General features: G+C 42.3%; 1 protein-coding gene across 4 annotated transcripts in view; it reads right to left on the bottom strand.

The window, feature by feature from the left end:
* NELL1 (neural EGFL like 1) overlaps positions 1-17,618 on the bottom strand; it is a 282,212-nt gene extending 264,594 nt beyond the window's left edge. For all 4 annotated transcript variants that reach the window (XM_017826814.1, XM_017826815.1, XM_017826817.1 and 1 more), the window contains exons 1-2: positions 17,534-17,618; positions 13,470-13,598 (exon numbers count right to left, since the gene is read on the bottom strand). In XM_017826814.1, the coding sequence (XP_017682303.1) occupies positions 13,470-13,598; positions 17,534-17,582 (178 nt within the window). In that variant the 5' untranslated portion in view covers positions 17,583-17,618. The remainder of the gene's footprint in view (positions 1-13,469; positions 13,599-17,533) is intronic.
* Positions 17,619-21,105: the final 3,487 nt, after the last annotated feature.

The following is a 21,105-nucleotide window of genomic DNA, read 5'->3' as shown; positions in this document are numbered from 1 at the left end:
TACCATTAAGTGTAAGTTTGGACTTGTTTCCTCCCACTGTAACTCTAAGTCTGTTTGTAATCTAGAAATAAAATATAAGCTTTTTCAACAGAGCATGCAGAGAGACTGATCCATTTATATTCTTAGGCAATATGTAATAATTCTGATTTCTCATTTAGCATTCTTCCTTCTTCCAGGTAATAATACTGCTCATACTTTATAGCAACAGTATTAAAAATAAATATTAATCGCAAGTACTTCTAAAGTGATATAGAAATCCTAAGCTCAACATTAATATGACAGATAGAGTAAACAAGTAATCCATTTCAAAGAAATTTTAAGTACCAGATCCCACTGAAGCAGGAGAGAAGCTGAATTCCTAAATTACTTTGACTCTGTTGAAAATCCCAGTCCAACTTCAGCAAGGACATAGAAATCAGAATCTGCCTCCCTGGTGAAAACCTGGATTCTTCAGTGTGTAAATCAAAATACTATTTAAATAGTTCATTAACAGGGAAGTTTCAGCAAAACAGAAATCTCTGACTCACTTTCTTCACTTGCAGAGAGAGGTTACTATGCCTAATGCAGCTCACAGAGCTGGCTACACCTACACAAAGGTTTTAATTTCCAGTCATTTCATCACATGAATAATCCAACTAAAGGCAATGAAATTATCCATAAAGTCCAAAGTAAGAATATGCTGAAGTGCTCTCTTGGTTCAAAAACTCCCAATGACTTGACAGTCTAAATAATTTTTTAATTACTTTTAAAGCATTTAGTTCATGTATTACTAAAATCCTTTTTTTTTTAATTCTCTCTATATGATTTATATAAGCATTAAACAATACATGTTTCATGAACTAATTCTCCCTTCTGTTTTCTTTCCCTGAGGAGAAAAATCACTTCCATGTTATTGCTAAAGCAAATTAAATCCTGGGTGTCTGTTTTATTTATTAACTGCATGATAATAGCATGAGGCATAATACATTTGTCAGAGCCCTTCTCTATTGAAGTATAATTTCTGCTGTCAACCTCTTTATGTTTATATTCAATATTCCAGTTGTCTTTGTTTCTTGGAACACACATAAGCACACATTTATATTTTCTCCCAAAATAAGTATAAATGCTATTGGTAAAGTGTTTCTCAACACCCCCCAACAAAGACCCATAAATACAGCTAACATTAGTCACTATCCACAAGTTTTATATTAATTATTTGAGATACTTAAGAATTTTTTTAAAGTGTCACAATAATAACTTTTATTTTTTTACACCATAATTATGATTTGGAGCATTGCTTTTCTTATTTCGCCCAAGCATACCACAACTCATGAATAAAATATGACAACTTTGATAGCATCCATTGCTGTGGGTTCATCCGTAACAGCAAACGTGCTTCGGGTACTAAGAGCTCCCCTTTTCTCCATAAGCCTTTGTTTCTGAAAATAAGCTTTTATTTAAATAGAACTGCCACATGTGTCCCCCCCCTTTTTTGCATTTCTTGCTGTTACAGCAATAATGTTTACTTTTTTTTTAATGGTTGCATTTTGAAACGATTAGGATGGCATGAAGCTAGAAATATCCCACCTGAAAGCTGGTACTCGCAAGACATCAAAAAACATTAAAAGCAGTGCCAGCATCAGAGAAAAAAAGCTAAAGCAGAGGGCATGACTTAAATATGTGGGCAATAGTATTATAAAAGAGAGATTATTTTTTTCTGGCTTCATAATTAGTTACAGTGAAGTAAACCTAAATTACTTTGCCCACTTTCCCAACAAGATTACTGTAACTAATACTGCGGAGTCCTCCTACCACAACTTGGTAGCAGACTCCCTTAAAAGGAAGACTTGGGGTAAGTGCAGTACATGGTTTCCAAATCACCAGCATTTACCAAATTATTCTATAAATATCATGCTTTAAGGCTGTGCTACTTTATTTTCCAAACAACACGATGAACATCCGTAGAGACCTCCACAGACCAAGAAAAATCACGACACATAAACACACAAGCCCCACTCTCCTCCCACACATCTTGGCTTTGTTATTTTCCCCAGTCCCCAAGAAGAGGCTTTAAAATTTCAACATTGTTATTCACAATGAGCTGAAGTGGAGAGAGAGAAGCAGAGGCAAGTCTGAATGCCATCTGTAGACAGTCTTTCATCATAGAAGCAATGAGTATTTAAACTACAAGATCCAGTTTTATACATGTTTTGCTCTCAGAATATCTTTGCTCTGTTCCAGTTTACAAAAGATTTTTTAAAAATTAAAAGAACAAGTAAAAGAAGGAGGCTACACAACACAGAAATAAGCTTTACAACACAAATTTAACTGTTTTAGAAGTAAGTGAAGAAGTAAGCATCCCACTGATGCCAAATGGAAAACTCACAGCTTCAGAGGGAGGAGTGACCCACATGTGCAAGGGAAAGACAGACTCTCTAAAATAATCCCTGCAGCTGTAGTGATCCTATACTATTTTTCCTATTTATAGCACAGGGGACCCACAGCAAACTCAGCTGTAACTCTGTAAGAAATGTTACCACAAAGGACGTAGGATGAAGGACAGAAAAACTGCAATGAGACATTTTTAAGAAGTAAAAGCAGTTCTGAGCTATAGTACTTATTGCTCCAAAATACTGATTCACAGATCCCTGTTGTCAGAATTACAGAACTTTGCTGGTTTAGCAGGTATGCAGCCTACACAACTAAGGATTTTGCTCAATGTTATAGTGGACATCAGGTGCCAAAACCAATTTTTTTGTCCATTCCATTTAAAAAAGAGAAAATGTAATGTTCTGTACTGTTATCACTGAAAAGGCCATAAAAGGCAGGGCAATCACATGACATAAACCAGCACAGTATGACATGAATTCTTCATACCACTTATGTGGCGAAAATGAAAAATAAGAGAAAAAATGTCCCCCTTTTTTCATTTCTACACCCACACTGCAGGTGGTAGGACTAATCTAGAGTTTGGCATAGAAGAAATAGGTTGAGGTCTCAAGTAGCATCTAATTTTTATTCTTGACAGATAGTTCAAGACAGCAGGGGTTTCACCACAGGAAATGGTCCATCCCTGCCTCTTGCATTAGGTCTGGTTATACCTGCCTATGTGTACTTTTTAAAGGTACAAAATCTTTAAAAAAAAATCATTTCATGTGTTTAAATTTGCGTGATAGTAATTTCAAATTACTTCCTTTTAGGCAAAAGATTTGCTCTGTTTAGAAGTAATGTCATTAAGTAGGCCAAGTGTAAATGCTCTTCTCAAGTGGATATTAATGTATTTCTACTAAAATTGGTTTAAGAATTAAGAGATTGCTCTTGGGGTCAAAATGCACCATAATGGACCATCCTCTTCCACTGCCTACAGTGAGAGCCCAATTGTTTAGCATTGCTTTTCCCTTCTCCTGTTGTTTAAGCAGTTTTAACTCAGCAGTGCCCACTAATGCTCCAATTCTGCTCTCTTTTAACCCAGACCTGCAGTATCAGGTGCAGGGACTTGCCCTGAGCTTGAGCAGGATTCTCTACCCAGGGACGCTCGGAGGGATTTGCCTCAAGGCAGCACAACTCAGGTACTGACTTTGTTATAGAACAATATTCTTACTCTAGTTTAATACTTGTTTACTAAAGAAGTAGTTAATAAAACCTGATTACTTACAGTATGAAATGACTTAAGAGTATCTGTTTGCCAAAATCTTTGCAGGAAAAGACCATTTTTGTTGTATTTCTGTTTTGATGAAGATACAAGAAACTCAGACTGTTATTCTTACTTTGATCTAAGTTGAACTACATTCATTGTAAGGACCTAGATGCTCACATGGTGTGGAACACAACACCCACCAGCAGTATCAGAAACTAATTCCTACACGCCCCTCTCAGCCCACTGAAGAGCAGAGAATTTTATTTCTGCTTTCCTTTCTGCTTCTCTTCACGACAGGACTTTGTCAACAGGCTGCCAGAAGCATTCAAGGCTTTTACCATACTACAAAAGTACTGAAGTGCTTATCCCACTTCCCCTCTGTACTTACACTCATGGCAAATGGAGATAGACAAGTAGCACAATTATTGTCTCCCAGGAAAGCAAAAATAACTGTCAAGGACAAAGGCAATGTGTGCTCAGAATTCTTTCCTAATCATTACAGACATGATGGGAAATCCAAAAAATGTCAAGTAAGAGAAGGCAGCATGACAGCATTCAGGATGGGGGAAAAAAAGAAGGAAAGTAGAAATTGGTCACTGTTGTTTAATGTGACTATGGTTCTATTTTAGTCTACACTTACTTGGAAGGAGGGGTAGGGGTGTTTTAAACAAGAGATTATAGAGCAAGAAACTCTGCAATTATTTACAAGTAATACCTTCATATTAATATGCTGGATAAATTTTACTCCTAAACAGGTTTCTAACATAATTGAAACATTAAACAAGAAACAGCCAAGATAGGATGGGTATATATGAGTATCTTAAAAACTACCTCTGGGAACTGACAAAGTTAACATTAGTTTATGTATCTTCAAAGCCTCAAAGCATTGTTTAATAATTACGTCTCAGGTGATCTTTAATTTTCTCCATTGAAGATGATTCACCTCATTCATCCCCTCCTACTTCATTGTATTTAATTTCAGATCATTTCTCTGTTCTGAAAGTGGTCAGTTTTGCAAAGAAAAAAAACCCACACTGAAGACTTTTTCATTGCAAAAGAAAATTACATTGTGTATACAAAACACATTAAAACATTAGCTATATTAAAAATATATATAATTTATAAGTTAGGCACTTGTTAGAATTCAAGTATCACAGGGACTCAATCCTCTGGGGATGCATATTCCAAAACCTTTCTTAATTACAGCATCACACACCTCTTTCCAGAGGGCTCCTTTCTCACAATCAGTGCACAAAGAGAATAACAAAACTATTTAACAAACAAGGATCTTAAGTTTTGCTTTATTTTTATTGTTCAAGGCTCACCTTGAACAGTAAATCTGCCGTAGTCAAATCCTTCTCTGAAGGCAGAACACACCATGATCAAGTTAATTATTGCAGCATAGTATTCGAGTCCTCTACAAGTATTAATGAATTCTTCACACCGTGATTGTTGGAGGAAAGGGCATTAGTACCTCAACTTTACAGGTGAACAACCAAAACACAGCAAAATGAAGGTTCTAAATGGCTAATAAAAAAAAAAACCAAAAACACATTATCCAAGTTTCATCCTCCAAAAACATTTGTTAAATATTAGCACATACCACGGGTACTTCACGGCAATACCAAATCTGAACTTTCTGTGCTTTTCCCTATCATGCTGCCCTGGTGCTGCCTCTACCATAAGCAAACCTTTACCCAGTCCTACTCTCCTAGTCCAAGACTGCAGGCCTTGGGTTTTCCACCCAGGCCACAGCCCTTTGCCTCTCTCTTCATGCTCCTTCTCCCAGCTGCTGTCCACAGCTCCCCTTACTGTGCTCTCCATCCCTGCACCTCACTCCCCCCCAGGTCAGTCCTTGTACCATCCCTGTCACAGCTTCCCTGTCTGGCCATCACCTGTCTCCTTCTTGGCCTCCAGCTCCTCAACACAGCTTTTTCTCTCCTCTCCCCTCCACATGCCCGTCTGAGGCCATTTTCTTGCCCTGCCTGTCACAGTTCATCTCATCCAGCTGCTTCCACACCCTTGCCCAGCATCAGCCCAAGTCACTGCCTGGCTCCCAGGGGAGACCACTCATCATTGTCACACACTCAGTCCTTGCCCCTAAACTTCCAGCTTTATTTCCCTCTCATTTCCAGCTTCTATAGAGGTCTGGGAATGATGGGGGGAAATCAGGACAAGCACTCCAGATCCCAAAAAGACATCAAGACCTGCTGATGGACACAAGCTCAGAAACCACCTCTGGCAGGGAAGTCAGTTTCCTCCATCCTCCTGGGTGCAGCTGTTGGGATCCTATTTAAACTTTTATTTTAGGAGTGCTGACAAAGGGCTAACAGCTCTGAGGGAACTCTCTGGCAACACTCTAGGATGGTGGGCAGCTGCCACACCTCCTAAGGGCCAGCCTGGAGCTTGGAAAAGAAGGGGGACATTCAAGGGATGAGCACAGAGGGCAGATGAGCACCCCGCTCTCCAAGGGATGGGATGGGCCCTATCTCTCACAATCCCACAAATTTCCATTGCAAGCACAATCACACACTGGCCTGGCCCCTGCCATCTCCGTGCTGCCAACACTGAGGTGAGCAGAGCTGCCCTGTGGCTGCCTTTGGAGCCACTAAGCCCTGAAAGCAGATCAGGTTTTAGTAAACCACCAATTCTACCATGCCCTGGTGAGAGTGGGATCTCAGTGGAAAGAGGAGAACGGACAAAACTTAGGACCGAGGAAGCAGCAACACCTGAATGTTGCAACACGACGGGCGAGAGGCTGACCCACATCTCAGATGTTGATGCTGTTTTTACCAACACATACAAAGGGTTCTATCTGACAGCAGCTGCCTCTTCCTCATGAGCACCCAGAAACCCGGGATAGGCATCCCACAGGCATCATGGGGCAAAACCCCAAATTCACCTGCCCATATGGGAACCAGAGCAGGCCTACACAGCATGACACAGCACAGGCAAAATACCACCCTCTGACCATTAAAATATAAAATAAAAGCTCACTAGTTCAATGAGCTTGCAGAGTTTCCACAAAGATAAACCTGTGTATTGTGGTGAGATGCAGGGCACCTCTGTCAGGGGAGGTGCTGCTGGTTCTGGCCACTTTCCACAGCCCCACCTCAGGGAACAGCCTGGCTGGCAGCACCTCAGGGAAAGGACATTTCAGAAGGAACTGTCCCAAAGAATAGGGAGCAGTGGGGCACCGACAGCCTCAAGAGGTGTGCCCCAAAAACTCCAGCATCCCAGCAAGATGGAATATTCAGATACCACCGGGCATGGAGAAGATACTAGAGCTACTCTCTTCTACAACCACAGAAGGCAGAACTAAGATTTCCAGCAACTCATGTTGTGCCTTCCTAATTTTTTCGCTACTGTAAGATTTCTGTTCTGTAAAAACGACATTGCTGATACTTAATATTTGCTATAAACATAGCAGGAGAGATCCCACAGAAAGCAATGACTCTTGTGTCATTATCTCATGTAAAGAAGGACTAAAGCCTGAAGTCTAAAATTAAAGTTTATCTCTCCTACTCACTGCAGACCTCCCACCACCCACCCCCAGAAGAGTAATCATATGTTTCTTCCCTGAGCCGTTATCTGCTCCCTCTCACTCAGTTCTGGCTCTTTTTGAAGCTCTGCAGCTCACACACCTTACACATTATGTTGGCACAACTGAGTTTAACACTTGAAGTGGATTAAAACCTCAGCCACAGCGCACAGGTCAGTGAGATTCGGGTGAGATGATGTTCACGCACGGATGAACAAACGCAGCAGCCTCCTCACCTGGCCTGTGAATTTACTGAGCACAGCTCAGTGCTGAGCTCCTTCCCCAAGCACATCGCAAGTGTATCCTGAAGACTGTCCTACCAGAAGCAGAGCCAGAGTTCCTGATATAAAGGGTATGTGCCCACTCTTGATGACAAGATCAACTTACGCAGTTGTCCTTATCCACCAATCTCAAAGCTTGCCAGCAATCAAAACTCCCTTCAGTTTGGCACTGCAAAACCTGACTTCTAGGACTCAGACTCCTGGAGTGAGGTCTGGAAACACTTCTACTCTCTAAGTGAGGAAAAAAAGTCAGGATTCATAAAACATTGAAAGAAAACACCAACAGAGAGGGTTGCACTTCATCTAGAAACTCAAGAGAGTCTTCTGGGAGGCACCTCTACCTGCCTTAGCACTGCGGCTTTGATCTCTCTTTGGCCTGAAGCAGGACAGTCCTTTTGTTTCAGGAACTCAACAAGTTTCACTCTCTTTCTCACAAAAACATTGCTTTTCTCTGTGCTTTAAGATACTTGTTATTCTTTCGCCTTTCCTGTTGGAGCCATGGCTGCACAGAAAAAAACTCAGCAGACACTTGTACAAAGTGGGAATAAGGAGCATGACTGAACCCTGTGCTGCAGGAGCTCCAGGCCAGGTGTTTCTCTTACAAATCTACTGGTTGTTTAATGCAAGTCAAAAAACGGTCAAGGAAGAAAGGACTATACATCTTTAGACTTTTAACAGTACTTAGTGGTTTCTTTTACTGAGTGCTAAACATAGCATACATAGTAAAAAGACCATTCCTAATTTAAAGGCCAAGTTGAAAAATACTGCCAGATTGCTAGGAAAGGAAACAGCAAAGCCTTAATAAACTTCTGGAGGGGAACTGTTTTATAAGTAAAGGCTTTAAGTCTCTGTTAGCACAAAAGAGATGTTGTGAGAAGAATTAAAAAGAAAGAGGCATAGCTGACAGGTAGTAAAAGGAATACAATTTTACTTCCCCAATGAGAACTGAGCATAGAACAAAAGTTAGACTGGTTATTAATCACATAATTTAACAGCTAGGCTAAAAATTGGGCTCAGTCTACCTAAAAATAGGATGGCCACTGAAGCACCTCCTCTTGCCTTATTTACCATGAGAATTTTTCTCTACCACTGAACTCAAGATCCTGCCAAGTCAGGGTCAAAACAAGCCCTGCTTCCCTGCTATCTGAAACAGAACAGGATGGAGCACTATCAAGGGAGCCATAGCTCCCTGTTTCTTGATGTACTAAAATTTACACTAAAACACCGTTCTGGGATTCTGATCCTGTTCATTTTTTCATGTTTGTAAGATACAAATTTACAGATGTGAGACATTTACAGATGTGTTTCATTCAACGTTTGTAAGATGTTACTGTAATATATTAGGTGAACAATTAACATTTTCAATACTTTTTTTAGGTTTATTTCCCACCCACCCCCCAAACTGTTTCCTTCAATTCTTTGGACTCCTGGTTGGAGGTGAGGAGATGTGGGTCAGACACCAGGATCTTTGGTGCCCCATTCCCCAAGAGTACTCTAGCCAAGAACCTCCACTCACCCTCCTTTGTCCCTTCATGCCAGAACAACCCACAAAGACATTTTTCCCCACTCTAGTGTTGACAAATTAATAAATTATAAAGTCCCCACAATGTCAGGGATCTTAACAATCAGACTGTTTGCAGAATTGCAATTCCATCCATCCATCCATCGCCGCATTTTTTATTTTCTCATCCCCATTTCACAGAGAATGAAACTAAAACATACAAACAATGGAACTGATCAATCAAAAATCTCGCTGAAATACTTTAATAATCGAAGTCCTTGCCCAATAGGACTGCTCAGTTGACTACACTTAATTATAGGTTTCTATGCTTTTCTGAATTAGGAACAGATTTGCTTGCCCAAAGGCAACCCACATCTCTCGATTGGCACTTTATTTCTACCACACTGTCACATAATTTGCAACAGAATTTAATGCATTTCTTTGCTTGTAGAGCTGCTTCTCACAGAAATCTGAGTTTTCGCTGTTACTATCAATATTATTAAAAAATCAGGATACCAGCTTCGCTGCGATGTGTTGGACTGAAATTGCATCGGACTGAAATTGCAAACTCTCCAGGGAAAAGAATCTATGTTTTCTCTAGGATAAATTAAATCATGACATCACTCCCCAGAAACTCTGTAACAAACAGTGTGTCACTTACTGTAAGAGAGCTAACACCACTGATCAAATATCTAATTAAAAATAATAGTTTCCCTTTCTCTTGTGCGTGTCTTCAAATCACCCCACTTCTTCATTTCCTCTTTTCACCTCAATGCAACAGAAAAAATGCTCAAAACTCATAAAGCTTTCTGTTTCAAATAGTTTAATTCACAGAAAAGGAATCTTGTTTAGGCGAACAATCCATATTTTCACTACCCTTGGACATATAACTGTCCAGGCTGGGGAAAAATTACCATTCCTCTACCTTAAAAAATGTAAACTTGCTGGGACTCACAAAAGAACACTCTCAGTTTGAACAGCTCCATTACAGCCATTGTAGAAAATACATCTTACAAGACAGAAAATGATCCACAGGGAACCTTTATGGAAGCTCCAAGCCCCAATACATTGCTGTCAAAGGCAGCAGGCAAAACCATCCCTATGAAAAACCACATGCCAAAGAACATACTCACAAACTTTTCTTATGTCCTAAACTAGGGAATCCTCAGCAGTGAAACCCTGGAAAGAGGTCTTCTAATGTGGCTCCATGTTCAGCAAACATCCTGCCAGGTGAAACAGGTGCTCCCCTGCCAGAGCCTGAAAGGCGATCCTGGAGCAGTGGGATGCAGCAAGGCATGTGTGAGTGACTACTCACACATGGGAAGGACTAACCAAAGCAAAGCTGTGCTGAAAAGACCACATCTTGGAGGCTGGAATAGCTAGTCCAGTAGGATAAAGTAATTTTGAAACTAACCACTAACTTTCAGTCTTTGCTCTGGGAGTGTAATGTTGGTGAAGTTTTTCTTGTGAATCTCTGAGGCAGAAACTATTACTTCTATCTTAGACACAGCAGTTGTCCATACATTGCCCCAAGTTCTATATTGGTTTTACTGCATGGCAAGATAAAAAAAATCAAAATTAAGTATCTCCTGGTTCCAGCCAAGGGACCTGGCACACAGCCAGACTGTAGTTGTAAAGTAAGTCACCTCTGTCAGTAAAAGGGAATTCATTCAGCTGCTGACATTTAACAAATAACAGATATGAACAAGAAGGGAAGCAGACAACAGGGCAGCCTCAGACTTCCATCCCATCTGACAATCTTCTCCTGACCCAAGGGCTGATGAGCTTTACTGAAGAAAGTAATCTTCCTGAGCCACCTTCCAGGAAGTTTTACACTTAGAGGTGATATTCAAGCACAGGGTTATTCCTGTGTGCATTAGCAAAAACAATTTCTGTTGTGGGAATGGTAAAAAAAAGCTTTATGTACCTAACTACAGTGTTCAAATTGTTTTATTCACTTCATACAGTGAATTTTTGTTTATTGCTTCCCATGAACATTTATCTTTCAGTTCATACAAATTTCATACGTTCTACCTTTTTTACACTAGTCCTGCCTAAGTTCCTAAACTACAGGTGTATTCCTCCAAGAAAAAAAGAATAGAATATCCATAACATCTTCACCATTAACCTTTCAGCAATGGTCTCAATCCATGCTCTGACAAACATCTCAGACTTCTTCCCTACAGCTTTGACCACCAGCCTGTGAAAACTCACCACAACAGTTCACCAGTGTGGTTGCAATAAGCTGCACGGAATAGTAATTAGAATTATTCATATATTTGGGGCACTGCAGCCCTTGGAGGAACGGTTGTACTTCAGTACTCTATGTCTATAACACACAAACCTGAAGTCAAGGTATCAGAAGAAAACACAATTGATATCTTTAAATTAATAAATTAATGCTGCACTTCTGGACATTAATTTGGAAATCAGTGAAAATCATGCCACTTGTTGTATCATCAAAGACTGGAAACAAATCCTGAGGTGGTCTCCATGTCCGTATTGGGTTTGTGCGGCCAGGTTTTGGTGGGGGGGGACTACAAGGGTGGCTTCTCTGAGAATGGGCCAGTCAGCAACGACAGTAACAAGTCTGTAATAACATATTTAAGAATGAAAAAAAAAAAGTTATTGCACAGATGTAATTGTGGCCAGAGAAGAGAGGAGTGGAAATATGTGAGAACACCACCTCTGGCACCACAGTCAGTGGAGAAGGAGGGGCAGGAGGTGCTCCAGGCACCAGAGCTGAGGTTCCCCTGCAGCCCGTGGTGAGGCAGCCGTGCCCTGCAGCCCATGGGGGTCCATGGGGGAGCAGAGATCCTCCTGCAGCCCCTGGAGGAGCCCCACACTGGAGCAGGTAGATGCCCAAAAGAGAGTTGTGAACCTCTGGGAAGCTTGTGCTGGAGCAGGTCCTGGCAGGGACCTGTAGATCCATGAAGAGAGGAGCCCACACTGGAGCAGGTTTCCTGGTAGGATGTGTGGCCCCGTGGGGGGGACCCACATTGGAGCAACCTGTGCCTGAAGGACTGACCCTCTGGGAAAGTGACCCACATTACAGCAGTTTGGGGAGAACTGTTGCCTGTGGGGTGGACTCACGCTGGAGAGGTTCGTGGAGAACCGTCTCCCATGGGACAGACCCCACGAGGAGCAGGAGAAGGACCCTCCCCCAACCTGTGAAGAACTGACTGTAACCCCCATTCCCTGTTTCCCTGCACCGCTGGGGTGGGGAGGTAAAGCTGGGAAGGAGGGAGGGGTAGGGGGAAGGCATCTTTAAGGTCTGTTTTTACTTCTCATCGTCCTGCTTTGATTTTGTTAGTAATAAATTCAATTAATATCCCCAGGTTGACTCTGTTTTGCCCATGACAGTAATCACTGAGTGATTTCTCCCTGCCCGTATCTCAACTCATGAACCTTTTGCTATATTTTCTCTCCCCTGTCCAGTTGCAGAGGGGAGTGATAGAGCAGATTTGGAGGGTGCCTGGCATCCAGCCAAGGTCAACACCCTACATCTGCTCTGACTCCTAAAATGGCCTTGGCCAGATAAAGAATGAACTAAGATTACAGACTCCCTTCCTTTATTATTTACAATAAAGTCAGTTAGCACTGCAAATCCAGAACTAAAGCTAAATGAGATCATAATCATTTGCCTCTAAAAACAGCAGCAGAGGACAGACATGAAAAAGTGAGACACTAATATGCACAATTCAACACTGAGTAAAGCACAGTACAGAAAAAACAAATATAGGAAGTCTCCACAATAAAAATGTTCCCAATTGTGCTTTAATTCACATGTTAATCTTAAATGACATAAATGTCTTTCTTGCCTAATAAGCATATTGTAGCAACTCAGTGCTTTCACCCCACAGGACATTGTCTCTTAATCTAGGCCTTACTTAAAATACATTATAAAACTACATCCAGAATTTCACTCAGTAAAAAAAAATACAAAAAAACCAACATCATTTTAAAACACTTCACAAAATGATCTTAGAACACTGAATGAAGGGGGGGGAATCACAATTCAAAGTGACTTATCCTGTCCCTGGTACTCAGCTTGGGCAGTTAAACACAGTACTGTTCTATTTTCCCAATTTAGCAGCTTTCACAAACTTGATGAAAGACTTGCTACAGTACTAATCAGTGTCAACACATTAAATGCTTTCTCATAGTTACAGAGCTTTAGTTGTGTGTGTCTCTGCATTTGTATAATCACAGAAAGAACACAAGAACAGAACAGAGTCCATCCCTTGGAACCACTTTCACATATTTACTTAGAAATAAATATTGGGGAGTATTGAAAACCTACCCAGAAATACTTCCCTAAATATCTCTAACCTCCACTACCTGACAGCACACACAAAACAATGTCATCTGCATTTCAGGAAAGTAACAAGAACTATTCCCAAAAAATAAAAATTAAAGAAAGCAACAGTTAAGTAAGACCACCATTACAGGGAATCACTTAAGCATCAAAGCTTTTATGATTTCATGCAGATAGAAGTGAGATAAGAGAATTGAGGATGTTTCTCTTACCTTGGAATAAAAATGCTTTGCTGGCATTGTGTAGTCCTGAAACCTGTGTTATCCCAAAGGTTGTATTCACAAGATCCAGTTCTGTGATGATATCAATCTGTAAGTCAGGATCCATTCCAAACCCTACAGCTGTTGGAGGCAGAGAGATCAATTTTTATTTCAAATCAGGTAATGAAAAGAATGGAGAAGAATATCTAGCACGGACATTTCTAGTACCTTCCCACTCACACACACACTGTACACAGTAATTACTTATAAGACAGTACCCCTGCTGCAGGAAAGAGAAGATATTCTATTCCAGTTCTTTCAATTAAACTATTTCCTTTTCAGAGATTTTCCTACACAGACGTTAAAACATTCTAAAACTGATACGTTAATCCAGTATCTTCATAAGGTTAAAGAGCAATAAATAAGGAAAGCATAACCACCTATGCAAACTGATGAGAGAGATTTGCAGCATTCATCTATTGGCCACACTATTTCCAGGGAGACGCGAGGACTGAGAATTCCTCTCACATTTTATGCTGTGACCAACCAATCAGGCCCACAGCTCATAGTGTACATGCAATCCATCTTCCCAACTGGACAAAAGGACCCTGGAGGAGATAGGGTAGTAGGGCAAAGAACACCATCCTGTAATCTAAGAGCCTGGGGTGACTTACAAAATTGTTTGATACTGCTTTAGAAGGGCACCTCTGTATTTCAGCACAGTCGGCACCTACAAAGTGCGCCAAAGCCACCTACAAACAGACATTCATTCATCTAAACCAGCAGTAGCATCTCTGGGCTGCAGAAGCACCTACAGAAGAAGCACAAATCTAAACCTAAAATTTAGAAAAGGCTTATGCTCAGGAAATAAATGAGCACTCCTCGATCCAGTAGAGACCTGATGGGATTGACAGCAAAGACAGACTCAAGCAGTTTGAAACTTCTATGTTGAAAAGCTAAGGGCAACTTGATAGTTACAGCACACCAAGTTCATTAAACATATGTCCTTCTCCTAGGGATGGGGAGAGGCCAGCCTGACCTCCGTGTCTCTCTCAACACAGCAATAAGTGTGACATGAGACCTGTGCCTGAGACATAGGTCAAATATCTTGTGTGGGATCCAAACACTTTCCTAATGAAATTTTTCACTAACGTCATTAGTAATGGAAACAGGCTCCAAGAATGAAATCCTGACACAGCTGAAGTCAATGGTAAAAGTCCCACTGACTTCCATGGAGCAAGGACATTACCTGTAAAGCACGTCCAGATTGATTTCCACTGAGTGGACTTACATTCAGCTTTAAATTGATTGATTTGTTATTCCAGGACTGCACTTCTGGATCAGTTAAGCAGCAAATACTCTAGTTTGATTCTTTGAAAGGTTCTGAGAAATTACCAAGGTGTACAGAACGAACACGTTACACATACTACTCATAAATCATCTGTACTACAGCACTTCCTCCTTTCCTCAAGGATTAAAATTTGTTGGGAAAACGTGTTGTGCTAATGCAGAGGATTCTACTCCACAAGGGACAGAGTAGTAAAAAATACTGAACACTTTAGGTCTCTAGCAACCTTACTCTACAAGGAAAATTAAGATCTAGAGGTGTCTGATGGAACTGAAGCTCCAAGAGTGCAGACACATCCATACGTACACAGTACATACACAGTGCCTTCATAAGGATATGGGGATAAACACATTTTGTAGAAAATTAGAACTACAGAACCCAGATAAACTTCTCCAAAGGTAAAAACTTCTCAGATAACCAGTAACATCATCAAGTTTATAGTACTATCTTTGGCTTACACCCCAGACACTTGGCAGTGAATAACCACAACCGACACTGAACACGCTGACAGACCAAGAATAACTTCCCCTTCTGGAATAAACACCAGCATCAAAAACAGAAAGGCATTATTATTTCTTCTAAGGTTTTCACGAGAAAAGCAGCACAATGTAAATTGTGTGAACCTACCTATCAGGAAAGACAGTGTTTGCTGTCTCTGTGAGGAAGAGAGTACACTGTTCCTCATTTGAAAGGGCTACATCTATTCAAATCAGATCAGCAATAACCTACTTATATGAAGTGAGGTCGAATAGGTACTAAAACTTGCTCAACAGAAAGGACAACGTATGTCCAGTAAGACAAATCTTAACCTCATTAAAGTAAGTGAAAGCTCTGTCACAGTCATCAACAGGGTGAGGACAGAAACCACATCAAGCAAGTATAGGCACTCCCATAAATCACAGCAGCTTCACTGCTCTATTAAAACAGTTTATTCCAGCCTGAATACCCAAGGCTCAACAAGTACACATCACTGTAGCTGCACAGGCTTCGATTTATGCCAATGAAGGATCTTGTGTGACAGCTTCAGTGTGCCCCCTTCCAGCTTTTAAAATACTTTCAAAAGCAGAGTGTTTCCAATGTCACAGTAACTATTTAGCAAGATCCTACACTGCTTTAAATACCTAGTCATTTTCCTGAGCTGGCTCTTCAAACTGCAGCAGGCACTCAAAAGCATAGTTAATAATTAATAAACAACAAATCAGCAGCTTCAGTATGACAACCAAGTCTCCTTTTCCCCTGTGGTCTCCACCAGTCTATCAGAAAGAAACCACAGGCATATCAACTGCACTTGCATCTGGTATTTTATGCTGTCTCTCCTCAGTGGAACAAGCAGCTGCAAATACTGTTTCTGAAGTAAAAATTAAGCATCAAGTCGTCTGCTCTCACTGGAGAACTGTGCAATGCCTGGGCCCAATTCCGGCTGATGTTGCTTTCAATTCCTATTTAAAGTAATTGGGCCATTCCCCTTAAATCAGTGGCTTACACAAGCAACACCCCAAATGATTCAGTCAGGTGGGCGGGAGTAAAAATCATCTCAGGACTTGGTGGATTCGGCCCAATGTGAACTGAAGGCTCTACAGTAGATTAGAGGATTAAGCCATATAATTATGAATGATGTCACTAGGAAATCCCTAAAAGAAATTAATTCTGCCTTACAGCTCCGACAGCTTGTATTCTCTGCTTGTGCCTTTATCACCTACACCCAAGCACCAGCAATCACGCCACGCTCCATCTAGCTAATGTGCAGCCATGCAACATATGCAGCACATTTATAATCTCCTCGACGTGTGTAACGTGCCATTTGGGGATGGAAAAACTTTTACTTAAAGCACATTCAACACAATCAAGCCATTTCCACGTACCCATGTGCAATCATTCAAATGGTAAAGAGGAGGCTAGAGAAGAGGCATTTTGCTCTTTCCTCTCACAACTTCAGTGGCAATTGTTGCATACAAAGAACTTTCAGAGTAGTAGAGTTTTGGGTCCTACTGACCATTTAAAATCTCCGTTTGCACTACCAGGGGTAACAGCACTACAAAAGGGACGGGTGGTATTTTCTTCCAACTATTTCTGTGTCGCATCTCTCTGCAGATTTTAATGAGGTAATAATTACTATATGAATTTAATTATAAAACGTGAATTGCTTTGCACTTCTGATAATTGTGCCGGGTAATTTCCTTGGGAATAGAGCTACAAGCACCAGGGAGAAACGTCCCCTTCATCAGCTCCAACCGAGGAGGAGCGGTACCCGGGGAAAGAGAACAAAGCCTCCGCAAGAAACAAGAAGCGGTACTTGGGTCGTGCAACACTGTAGAGAAAACGGGGCGGGCACGGCACCAGCTGGAATAACGCACCTGCAGCCGCATCCCGCCCGTACCGCATCCGTCCCGCCCGGTACCGCGGGCAGAGCCACCCGGACAGACCCCCGCGGCCGCCCCTCGCCCGGACCCCCGCTCTGCCCGCCGCCCGTCTCCGCGGGGCGCAGCCCGCACGCCGCTCTCGCAAAACTTTCCCGCGGCCGCCCCGCCGGGGGTCAGCGCCCGGCGGATCCCCTGCGGGATGCGCGGCCGCAGCCGGGGCGGCTCCCGGTCCCCGCCGCCTCCCCTCAAAGTTTCCTCCCGCTACCAGCGCGCTCCGGGCGGCGGCCCCGGCCCTCGCCCTCACCCCCGGGACGGACTCCAGCGCCGCAAGGGACCCCCGGCCCCGCAGCCCCGGCGCGGCCCCTCACCTGCCCCGGCGGCGGCCGCACACGCCCAGAGGAGCAGGAGGGGACCCATGGGCGCGGCGCGGGCGGCGGCGTCCGCCTCGCTCGCTCGCTCCCTCCCTGGCGGCGGCGGCTGCGGGGCCGCACCGAGCGCCGCGGAGCCGAGCCCAGCGCAGCCGAGCGCAGCCTCCGAGGCGCGGCGCGGCTCCGGCGGCAGGAGCAGGAGGGAAGGCGGCGGCGGCTCCGCCCGCTGCCCAGGCGCGGCCCCGACGCCCCCGCAGCGGGGGCTCCCCGCCCGCCCCCCGCCGTGACGCGCGGCCCCCCCGGGCCTCGCCAGCGCCGCCGCCCGGCCACGGCCGCGCTCCGAGCGGGGAGCCCCGCACGCCCCTCCGCCCCCCGCGCCCCGCACGGCTCGGCCAGGAGCGGAGCACACCCTTCCCTGCTCCCCCGAGGGGTGAATCTCCCCGAATGAACCACCCCGGGTGGGTGCGAGATGCGGCTGCGGGAGCGCCTCCCCCCCCCCGCGTCCTCCTCCTTCTCGGCGTGAGAATCAACCCTCATTAACTATTTAGTCTTAGTAATAATTCATGCGCTGTATGAATAAACAAAAAGAAGTTCTGGGATATAATACAGAAACCTGCACCCTTCCTCGGCTTCTTGCGTGTCCTTGCTCAACTCAAGTACTTAACTGCTTTTTCATGTCTCTAAAGTGTAAAGGGGAAGCAAAGTGTTTAATGGTACTTGTGAGCCATATAAGAATCTGCTCTGATGGCTGTTTTAAAACCTGTTTTCAAAATATTTCTTCCCTCCAGCCCTTTAGTTTGACTCGATCCTTGGCAAGAAACTGATCACCGCATGCCTCGGTTCTCTGTAATGTCTTTTCCCTGTAGAACACCTGATTTCAATTTGAAGGAGAGATTATTGGCCCCAATGACATTCCCCCCCTACTGAACAGAAACAGAATGAGATTTCCAGCTGATCTAGCTTTGCCATAGTTCAAAACAAGTCATTTCAGCTGTGAAGCCCAAGGATCATCCTCTCTACTGCTTCCCCTCACCGTGGTTTGGTTCTGCACCTCACCAGTTCCAGCCATCTTAAATGTAAAATAATAAACTGTGCATTTGGATAAAGTTAGGATGACACCATACAAATCATGCCCATCTTAAGTGGATAGTTGCATTCACACACCTTTACATTGGCAAGAGCAGAGTCTGACTTGGCTGCCTAATTACTTAATTAGTAGGATCTCAGGAAACAGCTGTTCCTGGCTGCGAGCAAGGTGATGCACTCCAGGAAACCTCCGGGGTGGTCATTCCAAAAGCACCTCAGTAATTTATCTCTAGTGTATCAAAACAACTTTTTTTTTTTCAAATATAACTTTTTAGCTTCTTACCTTTGATGAGGATGCCCTGTTGTTAGCCCCACTCTTAGCCATGGGGTGTGGGGAGAAGTACACACACGGTGTACAAGTATATGTGTGTATACATGGATATGCTACATAACCATAGCAACAAGAAAAAGAGGCAATGGTACATCAGCACGTGAAGACACACCCCTCTGATTCCACCCTGATCACATCAGTGTTCTGCATAGCATGTACTCTCTTATTTAAGAGATTTCTTTTTGTGAAACAGGTCTGTATATCCAATTCCTGTTAGCTTAGATCTGTTTGTGCTTATTTAGTAGTAAAACCAGTGTCTATCTACACACCAAATTGAATGTAATACAAGCCAAGTTTTCTATTTTTCATTTGGTACAGAGTCTAAAATAGATATATAATTTAAACTGGTCATGGCTAGATTCTCAAATAGACCTGATTAAATCTGTATTAAATGCTATTAAATGTATTAATATATTAATAAATGTATTAATAAATTAAATACATAATAAAATAAATAAAATACATAATAAATAAATACACAATAAAATAAATACATTAATAAATGTATTAAATCTGTATTAAATGCTATTTAAAAATAAAACCTACTGTGTGTACATACAAAAATTTGCACCATGTTAACAGATTTAAAGCACAGCTTCAAACACCTCTTGAACAATCTCACAGATAAAGAATGTCCTAACCATTTGTTCCTCTGTTCACTAGAAGCATTCAAAAGCCCACAGGTACTACAGAAAATAACACAAGGAGCTTGGTAGAAAGTGCTCTGGAAACAGCCGGTCCCACAGATGTGGCTCTTCCTGTAGTCCAGCTCAGTGCCCAAAGGCTCAGACATTCAGAGAGTGCTAGTAATCTTACAAGCATTTTCAACTGACCAGGGCAAATGGATGGAAAACAAAAAATCCCATTCTTTGCAGCCAATACTACTCTTGCACCTCCTCTATCGGCAACAAATCATCTTCCTTTATCACCAGAAAATCTGACCTCCTGATATGATCTTATTGGAAGTATAAATAGCTGAAAAGCCAGACATTCAGATATTAATTAGAACTGTGTTCCTGAATATTCATAGCAATTACATAAAAAAATTGTCTGATGGCACTTTTGCAAGAGTGAAATGTTTGTCCTGGCAAGTGAGCTGGATTTCAGCTCAGATAACACTCCTGTGAAATATTGTTCTTGCACTCTCAGTTGGTCATTGAATGCTTCTTGATTTTGACCTAAATTATTGTGAAGTTGCTAACTGTGTGGTGTTAAACTGTTAGCCCTGCCAGCCACAAAGCTTGTGACACTTTAGAGTTTGATGAAGCATTTTTAATTAGGCCTAGTGTCTTTCTGAGCATTTGTAAGGCTGTTTGCGTGCCACAGCTAAAAGGCAATTTTACTCCAAGTGTATTTGAATATGTGTGGGCTCAGTTGCCAGCTGAACTGCAAACGCTGGGAAACGACAGTGCTTCCACCTGGGAGAAAAAAAAGAAAAAAAAAAAAAAGAAAAACAAACCCCCATCACCTCGTAGCTCATAGAGTAAAAAGTCTCCATTCACAAAGAAGGCTCGCATCCCTGGAAAGCCTGGCTCCGCAAGGATACTTAAAATCCATACGAGTCAGGTTTGCTTTGCTGCCAGTAGAGGGCAGGAATTAACAGCAGCACTCACACCTGAATATTATGAAAAAGAGTAGGTGTAAATGGGGGGTTACTATACGCCATATCTGTCTTGCACACTGATAAATAAATGTAAAAGGCTATATAATCAGTTCAACAGGCTGAAAGTACCCATGTTGGAATTTATAATTACATAAATAACTAATAAATGCACCGGAATGAAGCCTTACAAAAAGAAATCATTTGTCTACTTCTGTACCCAGTCATGGAGCAACACCTAAGCTTTTTTTTTTTTTTTTAATTCCCAAACACATGGTCAGCAAATGTTTGAAGACTGAAAAGTCTAAGATAAACTTTACAACTGAATAATCTGTTTGGTATAAGATGTGCCCTTCAACCCATACCCTGACCATAGGAATTTCAGCACCAAAAGAGTAAAATTATTTCAAACTAAGCACATCTGTGGGCACTGCAATAGAAGACGTACCTTTCTTCCAGGTACGTCCATTGGTTTAAAATGTGGCCATGGTGAATCCATACAATCAAGTTAAAAGGGCATGGATTTTTACCCATTCCCATGAGTTTAAAAATTTG

This window comes from Lepidothrix coronata, unplaced genomic scaffold (genome assembly GCF_001604755.1).
Source record: "Lepidothrix coronata isolate B3197 unplaced genomic scaffold, Lepidothrix_coronata-1.0 Scaffold130, whole genome shotgun sequence".
NCBI lineage: Eukaryota > Metazoa > Chordata > Aves > Passeriformes > Pipridae > Lepidothrix > Lepidothrix coronata.
This window is presented reverse-complemented; position numbering and strand designations above follow the sequence as displayed.